Consider the following 12,409-nt stretch of genomic DNA (forward strand, 5'->3'; position numbering starts at 1 on the left):
ATTGCCACTGCCACCACCACAGGTCATTCCCTCTGATGTGATAATAAGGCACCCAGCCATATGGTTGATACTGGGCACATCATCTTCAGCATCAGAGGGAGCAGGTGGCACAGCGGGAGAGGTGGATAGACAGCCACCCAGCGTTGCTCTCAAATGCACAGATAACGTGGGGAATTTGAGGCAAATCTGGGATCAGAATACTCCAGGGGCGGCCAGTGTAGACCTGTCCGCTGCCACCCACACTACCCTCTTGGTCAATTCAATGGAGATGGGAAACCCAAGAGCAAGCCATCCCGCACATTGCATGGGAGGAACTGGCATAGGGATGCCGTTGATTCAGCAGCCCATGACCAGCATAACGCCACCACTTACATGTTCATTGAAACAATAGCAACATTTGTTGCTACTGAATACCATTACCATTGTAATACTTTAATAACTCCTATGGTAGCCTTCTCCTCCTGTAAAAGAGCACGACACAACACCAAACACACCTACTCCCAGCTTTGTAGTTGTAGTTAAAAGAACAAGATTTCTTTATCCTTTTCACATGGATATAGGATGGACTTGCTACTACCCTCTCCTCTCTTAATAAGCAAAACCAAAGAATAGTTGAAGGCAGAGTTCTAAGTTCAGAGAACAGTATGTGCTACAGTCATCTTGGGCCAATGCTACTGGAAGAAGAGGGAGATAGCATGACTGACAGCTCCTGAGACAAACTCCCTATAGATAGAAAGCAGGTGTCAGGAGCCAATGTAGCCTGATTCCAAGCACATTAGTTTTCTATATGCAATAATCATTCAGTCAGAACATCAACTACCATCACTTTGAAGAAGTATAGTTCATGGAGGATCAGAGTGGAGGACAGGACCATACGCTCTTCCTGAAGACACAGATAATACTTGAGTTGAGGAAGGAAAAAAGGCATGTACTCTTAACAAGATGTTACTTCAGGTGTAACCTAAGGACTCCTAAAACAGAAAATGGAAATCACTTCAGCTCTCTCTATGCTAGGTCCTTTTATATGGAAGAAGAGACCAAGTTGCAAACAAGGACAGTCCAATATCTGAAAATGAAGCATCAATGAACAATTAGATAACCATCCATAAAGGTACAGTTAGAAAAGTGCCCTCAATTTGGTGTTTGGGCTATCAAAGACTAAGTACATGCAAAAATGCATGGATATACACTCTGCCACCATCACAGTCATACTCTACAAATATTGACTGCCTCTTGAAGTTGCTCATTTCAGAGTGTATGAATTCTGATTGGGAAGCGGGGCAATTTGTAACAAATTTCTGTCCCTTTTCAAAAAACACCAGTTTCACCTGGATGTGTCCCAACTACACCAGAACTAACCTGAAGTTAGTTGTGAGTCACTTCTGAAGACCTTACAAAAGAGGTAGATGGATGGATTTACACCGAGATGCAGAAAAGTTCACAACACTTCCCTATCTGTCTTGTTTAGCACTGGGAGATAAGAGTCTAAATTATTTCAGATTCTGGCCTTGCTAGATCTGGTGCTTTCTGGATGTCTTGGACCTCATCTCCCAGCATGGCCATCTGAAAGCCTCCAGTCTGAGTAAGGCTATATGCCAGAACAGATTCTGTGGACTCAGGCCACAGGAAGACACACACTTTTCTGTGCTACACCAGAGTTGTAAATGGAGATTGCTGAACCTCCCAAATCTGAGAATTCAAAGAAAAGCAGCTCATTCATATAATGACCTAGAGCTGTTAGTCCCAACTAATGTAAACCCAATGTATTAATGCAATTTACTTAAGTGCCAATTTGCCAAATTCCTCTTGATTCAATAGATCTGTTCTACTTGGGATTAACAAATAGATACAGACTGTTATGTTGGCCCCATGACAGCATAACTCATACGTAAAACCATACTAGGAATGGACGCAAGAGCTGTTGGACAAGAGAACTGCTTTGCAACAACATCAGGAACTTTCTGAGATACTATATCCCTCTCTTCCACAATGCTTTTGGAAAGGGAATCAACCCTTCATAAGTTGTCCCTCAAGATACAACATACTCTACATATGACACAGAATGTAAAACTCTATAGATAGAAATGTTTTAGAATGGAGGAGCTTTGAGTGTGTGGACCTCATTTCTCATTATTCCACACTACAAAATGTTCTGTGCACTTCTTTCTGATGTGATAATATATGACATGCAGGGAAATTACTGATTTTTAAAGCAAAAATATTACTTCACACCTGCAAGCAAAAGTGATCCAGTCCAGAACTGGACCACCACGTTCTTTGCAATATATAGCCCAGAACATCAGCACTGGGATCAGAAGTACAGCCCTTTCATTTGGACATTTAAGTGGTTCTATTCCTACTTTTATTGCTCTGCCCTTGGACATATGTAGGGAGAGAGGGGAGGATAAAGAAAAATAACTGGGGAAGTTAACAAGTCAGTGTCAACAAGTACTACATATTTTCTAGTACAAGGGTGATCACAAGACACTTCACTAATAATGGGAAGACACAAGCTGCTCATACACCAAATTCTGCTGGGAACAAAGAGACTCTAAATAGAATGTTGAGTATGTAAAACAATGTCTGATTTAAAACAAGATCAATCAAAAAAGACCTGGGGGATCTGACTGGTTTTAACAAGATCAGAATTCAGTTCAAATAGGGGAAATCCCTTTTTGGATTCCAGTTCCCCAAATGCCCCCCACAGCCTCAAAAATGGTCATGCTGGCTGGAGGAGACTGGGAGTTGTAGTCCAAAGCAATTTCTCCAGGCTGATTTAGTGATTGTCCACTTTCAAAAGATAAGCCAGATCAAAGGAGTACTGTAATGTTTTTTCTTAAGACGGCCCTGTTGTCTGCATTGCTACAAAAACAAATTCCACACCACATAAAAAAGTTACTAAATACATATAGGGGACAAATGTTAAATGGAGGGGACAATTCTTGACCAGCAACACAACATACAGGACTTAAAATGCGCATACACACTTACTATACAGGCTTGTTGATTTGCAAGAGGTGAATTCACATTAAATTCCCATGCTGCAGGTGCTCAGGACCTCTTCACTTAAGGGAGTAAGTAGACTTACAAGTTATGCTCATGGCAAAAACCATGATATGGTAAAGACATGCAACTAGAGCCATTCACAAGTTCAGACATGTCCTTTTCTTCCTTTGCATTTCTGTTCAATCATATTTAGTCTCTTTTCAAATTGACAGTTTTGTGAACCAGTTCTATCCAAAAACACAAATATATTAAGCTACTGGGTGCCAAGTTGTTATTTTGTTGCTCCCATTTGCTTTAGTCAGATTATCAGGAAATAAACTTTTTAAAAATGAAACTCCAAGAATCCTTTGCCTCCTGTCTGATTGATTCTGGAAGTTTGGGTCCGAAAAGTAACTTCCCTGAGCACTGGTATTGCTTACTTTTCTGCAAAAAGCAACAAATATAATAAAAAATAAGACACAGGTGTTCTTGAAAATTTAGATGAAGAGGCTTAAACAGTTCCCCTGCCAGGAAATTCTACTTGGCTAAAAATTATTCCAAGAGGAGCAGGCCCTGAACACCAGCTATTAGTGAGAGGAAATATTTTTATGGCACCACAACTGTGCAGCAATCCACCCAAACACCCTTGTTGTCACACTTTTTAAACTGCAAATAAAAACATATTTAATGAAGCATTTTCAATTGTGGATTCAGCTTCATTTTTATATTACTTTGCCAGAACATAAACCAATTGCTTGGGCAATTAACAAAAAACTAAAATCTAGAAATATTAAAACCAAACCATACAGTATTGTTGTCTAATTTGGGAGTGGGTAGTTGCATCAGTCCTTCCCATGCTGGCTTGTTGCTGAACATTTGGGAAGCAAAACCACAACAGAAAAGTCACACGAAAAGGCAAACTGGGGTTTTGGCCAAACCATCTGAGAAGAGCAAAAGCAGGCCACACACAGAACGAGCACCATTTGTGTTTAAACTTTACACCAGAGTAAATTGTGTATAAACAGGTGAACGTGCAAACAGCCATGCATTAAAGTTTTGTTTTGTTTGTCTAGAAACTAGCATTGTGTACAACATAGAGGCATTTACAGTTTGCTATCATTTTAACAAAGGTTTTGCTCCAAAACACTAAAAATGGTACACGGACCCTTCCCGACACGAGGTGAATCTCTGCCAACATTACACAACAGATGGTATTTGGGATCCAGCAGGCACACCATGTGTGGCTTCACTGGACTGTGGCACTGGACCTCTACAAAATGACTACATGAATGACTGCAGTGGAAGAGCTGACACGGATGTAAGGAGGCAGCATTCAAGAAAATGAAAACTCTGATCATCTACTATAATGGGATGGGATAACCAAATTCAGTGAATCCACGGGGCAATTTGAGAAGGGGGCAGCTTCTGCTACAGGCCAAACACCTCTCCCTGGCACCTCTTTTGGCTATCTAATGGCAAACAGAAATTGATCCCCCCCCCCCCTTTGGAAAACAGAATATTTAAGAGAGCAACGGGACTTGTTTCTCAAGCAGCTTCCAGGACCACAATTACCTTCTAAAAATATCCAAACATCCTTTGTAGATCTTGTTGCTACACTACCAAAATCAGATTGTGGATTGGGAACCACCTCACCACAAAAGTGCCTGAGGGTCAAATTCAGCCTGCATGTTGCCTGCACTACAGGGATGGAAGACCTGTTGCTCTTCAGATTTTGTTGTACTACAACTCCCATCATCCCTTGGCACTGGCTAGGGCTGAGAAGAGCTGCAGTGCTATCAAATCTGTGGAACGTCACACATTCCTCATTCTCCCCAGCTACTCTGTTATCAAGTTTTATGCCACCATTAAAACATTTCACTTCATTCTACTAAGGACTAAAATGGAACTTGGTCTTCTTCACTGATTTCCTTACCAATACGGATAAGATTTGCTTAACTGGACGAGCATGACCTCCCTTTCATACACAACCTTTTTTAGAAACGGAAAGAAGTGTAAAAAGCACAAATGTTACTTATTCTACCTGGATTGGTGGAGCAGCTTGTGTTTACACAAGCTGCCCAATCAAACCAAGCAGAATAAGCAACATTTATGCTTTAGTCACCAAATGGAGCCTTTTCACACTAAACAATCAGAGCACTATGAGTCCACTTTTAACTGCACTGGTTCTATCCTATGGAATCCTGGGATTTGTATTTAGGGAGGGGTATTTAGATTTCTCAGCCAGAAAAGTATAGTTCCTCATCCAGCTACAACCCCAGGTTTCCATAGGATATGGTCATAACAGATGAAGTGCAATCATAGTGCTATAATTGTGTAGTGTGAATGAAGCCATAGTATTTTTAGTCATTCTGAGAACTACAGAACTGCCCCAACTCACTACTTGGAGACATTTCCCATGGAAGCATCCGCTGAAAGAAACAGGAAATGTGTAACTAAGAACACAGCTATGCTCTTCTTTGAAAGACATTTCAGTGGGATGCACCCAGGACAATTTCTCAACCTTTCATCCTCCAGATGTTTCCGACTTCTGCTCTGAGAAACCATGACTATTGGCCATGCTGGCTGGGGCTCCTGGGAACTGGAGTCCAAAATGTTTGAAGTGTCTAAGAGCCACTATTCAAGGGGTCAGTTCTATTTGTGAAACCTGCTAGCAATGGCACTGGGGGAGATTGGTCTGTTTAGATCAGGGTTGGAAATTGTACAGCCTTCCAGATGCTGCTGGACTTCAACTCCCAACATCCCTTGCCTGCATTGTCAGTGTGAGGAATGTTGGGAATTCTAGGCTGGGCAGGCCACAAAATTGTCATTCTCAGTTGGAACCTGTTTGTTCCAATCAATGCTTTTTGTCATACTACAATTGGGAAGAGGCGGAAACAAAATAGTTTGATGCCACTTTAAGTGTCATGGCTCCATGCTATGGAATCCTGGGATTTCTAGTTTGGTCAGGTATTCAACCTGGTCTGTCAGAGAGGTATGGAACCTCACCAAACTACAAATCCCAGGAACCTGTAAGAATAACAGTCATGGCAGTTAAGGTGGAGTCAAGTTGCTTTATTTCTGCAGAGTGGATACACCCTGAGTATGTGGAAGCAGTCCCTGTGAGGTCCCTTCCCATCACAAAAAAACCCCCATCATTACAAACAATAGGTACAAGGAAAGAACTGTTTTGGTCAGTACAGTTGTCTATGATCTGCAGGCTATCCATCTAACCAGCATACATGATTCCTTCTTTTACCTGCATAGTAGCACCCAGTACAGCAGGTATCTTAGAAAAGCCAAGAACATACACATAAGGTCATGTCTTCTGGCATATGGAGATAGATAAACTCTATTTTCTCAGATGATGCACACATGAGGCATCAACTCTTACAGAGAACACTGTGTGTAAAGATGAGAGGCCTCCAAGCCTACATCTGAACCCATTCAAGACATCTCACAGCAACAGGCATTCTTTTACCATTTCCTTGTGTTTACATTTTCTACATACTACGATAACACTGTTGCACACAATCATGGCACGGCTCCCACAGAATCTGGCAAGAGAAATTGTCAGTATCAACACTGCACAGTTGCATCAGTCCTTCCCATGCTGACTTGTAGCTGAACATTTGGGAAGCAAAACCATAACAGAAAAGCCTCTAAAAAAAGGCAAACTGGGGTTTTGGCCAATCCATCTGAGCATCCGGGCTGAGAAGACACACAGTATTGCACAGAAAGCATGGTATCAACACTGCATAGTTATAGCAATTTGATACCACTTTAATTGTCATGGCTCCATATTACAGAACTTGGGATTTGTGGTTTCCTGGGAGATTTAAAATCCCATGTTAAGAGAGCTCTAATCAACTCCCCTTAACCAGAGCACAAGGGTTCTCTAGAAGAGTATACAAGTATCTCACTCAACTAGAGATCCCAAGATTCATAGGATGGAGCCATGACAGATAAAAGTGTTATCAAACTACTATAATAGTGTTTGTGCATGCCATACTATTGCTGAACTAACCAATGTAAGAGAAAGATTCCATTCTGACCATACCAAATCCATTCCTAGTCAGAATTTCATCCCATGTCTCTCCTGTCCAAGAAAGATGGAGACTGATAGGAATTTTCAGCATCATGTATTTTCTAAGTTCCATTTAAATTTTGTGTATGTGTATACACACATGCACAGATATTTAAACAGTATCCTTTAGAACTGTATATTGTATTCGACAGGTGAAAATCATATGGCCCTCTCAGTGTTGTCAGACTGCAACCTCCAAGATTCCTCACCACTTGTTATGCTGGTTAGGGTTGATGGTATTTGCAGTCCTGCTGTGTACTGACTTTCAAAGGTCACTAGGTTAATATAGCAAAATGATGAAGCATACAATTAGAGGTGGAGGTCTAGTGTACCAAGTGGCATTAAGCATCCATTCAAAAAGCTGTCTGCAAAGCCTATCAGGCAGTACATCTATTCAGAACTGGAATGCAGGTGGGGCTCACAAGGTAGCAAGTTCCAATACAAGATGAAGATTCCTGCAAAGAGAACAATGGCTGGGAGAAGGGCAAGTCAGAAACTTTTGCCTAGTAATCTAGAATTCTAGCTCTCTCTGTGTGTGTTTGTTTCATAGAGAACAATGCAGAAACAAGCGAGTCTTCACCTGCAGCATGTAATGGTACAAACCAGAACAGATATATTGTATGAGCTACTTCAACCTAAAAGAGACAAAAATCAATCGTCATTACATTATGCTCTATGTGAAACATATGATTCCACAGCCAATATTTTTCACTTAACTGAGGTATTAAGACAACAAGGAGGGCTGGGATATTATGATAGCAAGAAGAATTTGCAAATTAATTTCTGTGTTGTAGATATAAGAGCTAATCATTTTTCTCCTCATAAGGGCCACCCAAAAGAAAGCAAGAACCAGCTCCTTACTTTGTCCTATAATTAGGATATTTTAGAGTGAGAGCAAAGATGAACCACTCAAAATGAAAATCTCAAAAATATCTTAAGTTCGGATCTTATACTTCTTCCACCCATCCCATTTTATAATTGCAGGGATCAGTCTGTAAATGATCCATGATGGCAGTGTTATAGCACTAAAGCATTCACAGACTTTTATACATGAGAAAATTATATAATGATAGGAGACAAAGCTAGGTGGGGATAAAAACCATTAAAACTTTGCCATTACTTGTACTAGAATATAAGATGTTGCCCAAACCTGCAACCGCACATACGTTTTATATCACAACATATGCTGAGCCTGTAATAAATTAAGGGTGGAGTAAAGGAATTGTGGCTTCTGATTCCCTCAGGCACACCTGATGCTTGTGTACTAGACGACAGACTGGAAGAGGAGACAATGGGTTAAAGCAAACACCAATCCTTAATTTAGTTCAGAGATTTAATTTAGTTGGGGCTCATAGGTCTCACTCATTTCACTTGCTCTCTAGGTAGGATTCAAAGAAATAGCTGTGTTAGTCTGTAGAATCATTATGTAGCGAGATCTTGTAGCACCTTTGAGATGAACTGAATGCTGTCAACTTCTTTCTTTCTTTCTTTCTGTTAGTCTCAAATGTGCTACAAGATCTCTCTTTAGGTAGGAATTTTTCTAGTTTAATGTTACAGACTTTAAACATAGGAATTTGAATATACAATTTATTGAGTAGCCCAAGGGCCGAACATAGGAATTTATTACATAGGAATTTGTCTAGGGCAAACAACTGATGCTACTCCAGATGTTGTCAGACTGTAGCTCCCAACCATCCTAAACCAACAGTGAGGGAATATGGGAGCTGCAGTCCATCAGCATCTGGAAAGCGTCAAGTTGTCCTCCCTTGATTTAGCCCAATTTATTAAGGTCCAATCTAATTGATCTCTACTACCTGATCTTGAAAGCTCTAGCAGAATGAGTTTTCATGTGTACACTGCAACACATTGTCCTTTTCCTCTCAGTATTTAAACCTTAAAATGTGTGAGAGAAACTCCACATTAGACTTGATAGAGAAGTCTGTTCCAATACTTGACATACAAGCATCTAGTGAGCCTGTATGCAGGACAGGCTTACTGGGACATAGGGTACATTCCCACTGTGTGTACACTCTACAGTGAGAGGCTCCACACACAAAGATAATACATCTCCCAATCTCTATTTCATTCAAAGAGCTTTACAAGACCTTCATTCACATCACCTGATACAGACAAGGACACCTATGTGAATCCAAACGCTCCACCAATAAATTTAGAATATTCAACTTGGTTAAAATTATTAGGGAGCATAGGGAGGCATTCCATTTTCCTCACCCCCAATTCTGCACAACCTCAAGTCATCCTTCCAAACCATCTAAAAACCACCATGCTTACGGGGGGGGGGGGGGTGTTTAAATTAAAATAAAAACCAATTTTGTAAAAGTATAATCTGCAAAAAACAAACAAACGAACCAACAAAACAGTCCTTTTATGGCTTTGATCTCCCTTGTGAAGGGCAAAAAAGTAGAGGAGTATTGCCACACTGAAAAATAAAAAAAATATGCATTTAAATCTATCAGCAGACACAGCCTTTCATGCCATGTCACTATTTGTTCTCTTTCGTTTGTGGCTATGGGTCTTTGCAGTACTTATTAGGGACCCTAGACATGTGCTGATGCCAGCGAGGTGAAGCAGAGACCCTGCCGCCTCTTTCAGTTCCTCGTCAATCTCTTGGCACAATTCCTCCAGGGCTTTCTGGCAGGGTTGTGCCTTCTCTAAAGCCCCACTGCATGGCTGTGAGGTGTAACCGCTATCTGCCAGGGGATCATCATCATCATCCTCTTCCTCCTCCTCATCTTCATTGTCATCACCCTCGGTGTCCACTTCACTGTGGAATCCTTCGCTGCCATCGCTGCCCGTTCGGCTGGCTTCTGAGACAAAATCGTATACCTCATCGATGGAGGATAGGGAAGACATGCTGGATAGTGATGCACAGCGCTGTGAGGCCACACCACTGGCACTGTAGTTGTGATCCGCCTTGGGGTCGACACTGGAAACCACCAAATCGTTCTCATCCTGGTTTGCCAACCCATGGTTGAGGAATGTACTGCCATAATTCCGCTTTTTGGAGAGCTTGAGAGGCTGTGGCTTCTCACCTGCGGAAAAGGGAGTATCTTATTAGAACCTGGGATAAACAATCACTGGAGTGAAAGTAAGGAGGCAGAGCCTGCAAAAGCTATAGAGCTCATAATCCCCCCGCTAACAGTTTTATCCAAGAAAAAAAGATTCCTTCTACTGACACTGAAGGCAACTTAGAAGTATCAAACTAAGGGACTGAACAGACAGGCCAAAATAAAGCTGCTTTGGGTCACTTTGGAAGTGTGCTGTTTAAAAGACGCCTAAGAGGCTGGAAGCCACGCCATAGCCACTCTCCAGTCCTAAGGACTGGTGCACAGCTTTGGCGCAGCTTCTGGTCTCTTAAAATGTGTGTGTCATTTAAACAGCATACCTCCAAAGTGACCCGAAGCAGCATTATTTTGGCCTGTCTGTTTGGACCCTAAGATTGCTCACATTAATCCCTTATTCTAAACATTTCTCCTTGTGTTTCCATCTCTTGAAAATTTAATTGGCTTAAAAAGAATAAGGAGCTTATGTGGTCACAATGTACATGTTTACCTGCGAGTAAGCTATACTGAGGAAAATGGGACTTTTTTTTGCAAAGCAAGCATGCACTAAATCTGGCTGCACTTGTATTTTGTTTCACTAGCCAAACACCTAAGAGAAATCTTACAATTAGAAAGAAAGGAACTCTATTGAGTGTTTTTCTTTTCTGCCAAACTGTTCATTGTTTTGGCTCATGTGTAACTTCTCAGAAGTTACACTTGAAATGTATTTTAAAAACAGCAGCATTTTAAAGGGAAAAGGGGTTACAAAATACAATGCATTTACAGTTTAAAATGCCTTCTTCGATGGAAGTATTCAAAAGCATCATGGCAGTAGCAGCATCAATATCAGAATCTGCAAAGGAAAAAGAAAAATAAGCAACAAATCAAGATTTCATCTTGATAGTGCATTACACACACAAAAAAAAAAATCAGGCTAACAAATGAAGTAAAGTAAGGTGCTTGGCCAAGTGTAACTAGTCAGAATTACAGCCTTAAGAATTTGAACACTGTTCCCACAAATTCAAGGTCAAAGATACAGATATACAGACTCTCCAGAACAGGGCCATGAGCCCTGCTCAGATCACTAGAAATTGGAAAAGCAAATTAAAAATGGATGAGCAGGATCCCTGCTTGGCACCCAAGTTTCCTGTAAGAGTTTAGTTACTTTATTGCCAAGTTGGAAGGAAGAGCTGTCAACTGTAGAAAAGGCTGGGGAACAGCACAGAAAGAGGAAACACAGACCAAGTAGCTTGAAAAACATAAATAATAAATGGGAAGTAGATTAAGATTTGGATGAATCATGACTGCCTTTGAGGTTGTAAAAAAAGAGATGAAAACAAGATTCAAGTTCAGACTAAACAAAAGCAAGAAATGGGACGGGGGTCCCTGCAAAATGGCATGACTGGAGGAGAGAAAGAAATATTTTTAATATGCCAGACTAGGGAACATGTGACCCTCTAGATTTTGTTGGATTGTAATTGCCATAATTCCACACTACTTGCTATACGGGTGAGGTATGATGGAAGTTACAGTTCAACAGCATCTGAAAGGCCACTAATTCCCCATGCTTGTCATGCTACAAGACTATGACAATAATTCCATAAGTATTTATTCTCAGATAAGGCCAAAAGCAGGCTTACTATTCAACATAAAGAAAACAAAAATAATAACCATAGATCATCTACATAAATTCAACCAAGACAATGAGAAAACTGAAACAGTTAAAGAGTCCCCATACCTTGGATCAAACACTGAACAGAATGGACACTGCAGCCAAGAAATCAGAAAAAAAACCTAGGAATGGGAAGGGAAGCTATGAAAGAACTAGATAAGATACTAAAGAATTAAGATATATAACTGATCACTAAAGTCAGAATCATCCAAGTCATTGTATTCCCTATCATCATGTATGGATGTGAGAACTGGACAGTGAAAAAAATCAGATAAAAAGAAAATAATCTCATTTGAGATCTGGTGTTGGAGAAGAGTTCTGAGGATACAGCCAAAAAAGACAAACAAATGGATTCTTGAACAGATAAAGCCAGAACTCTCCCTGGAAGTCAAGATGACTAAACTGAGGCTGTCATGCTTTGGCCACATCATAAGAAGACATGACTCATTAGAAAAGACAGTAATACTAGCAAAGTTAGTAGAAAGAGAGGAAGACTGCATGCCAGATGGATAGATTCAATCAGGAAGGTGACAGGTCTGATTTTGCAGGACCTAAGCAGAGCAGTGTAGAACAGAGGGTCTTACACATGTCTCATTCACAGGGTCG

At 40.8% G+C, this 12,409-nt stretch overlaps 1 protein-coding gene across 2 annotated transcripts in view; it reads right to left on the minus strand.

Moving 5' to 3' along the window:
* Positions 1-3,258: 3,258 nt before the first annotated feature.
* FOXN2 (forkhead box N2) overlaps positions 3,259-12,409 on the minus strand; it is a 60,221-nt gene continuing 51,070 nt past the window's right edge. For both annotated transcript variants that reach the window (XM_042473841.1, XM_042473848.1), the window contains exons 5-6: positions 10,916-10,984; positions 3,259-10,122 (exon numbers count right to left, since the gene is read on the minus strand). In XM_042473841.1, coding sequence (XP_042329775.1) covers positions 9,560-10,122; positions 10,916-10,984 — 632 coding nt within the window. In that variant the 3' untranslated portion in view covers positions 3,259-9,559. The remainder of the gene's footprint in view (positions 10,123-10,915; positions 10,985-12,409) is intronic.

Source organism: Sceloporus undulatus, chromosome 1 (genome assembly GCF_019175285.1).
Source record: "Sceloporus undulatus isolate JIND9_A2432 ecotype Alabama chromosome 1, SceUnd_v1.1, whole genome shotgun sequence".
Classification (NCBI taxonomy): domain Eukaryota; kingdom Metazoa; phylum Chordata; class Lepidosauria; order Squamata; family Phrynosomatidae; genus Sceloporus; species Sceloporus undulatus.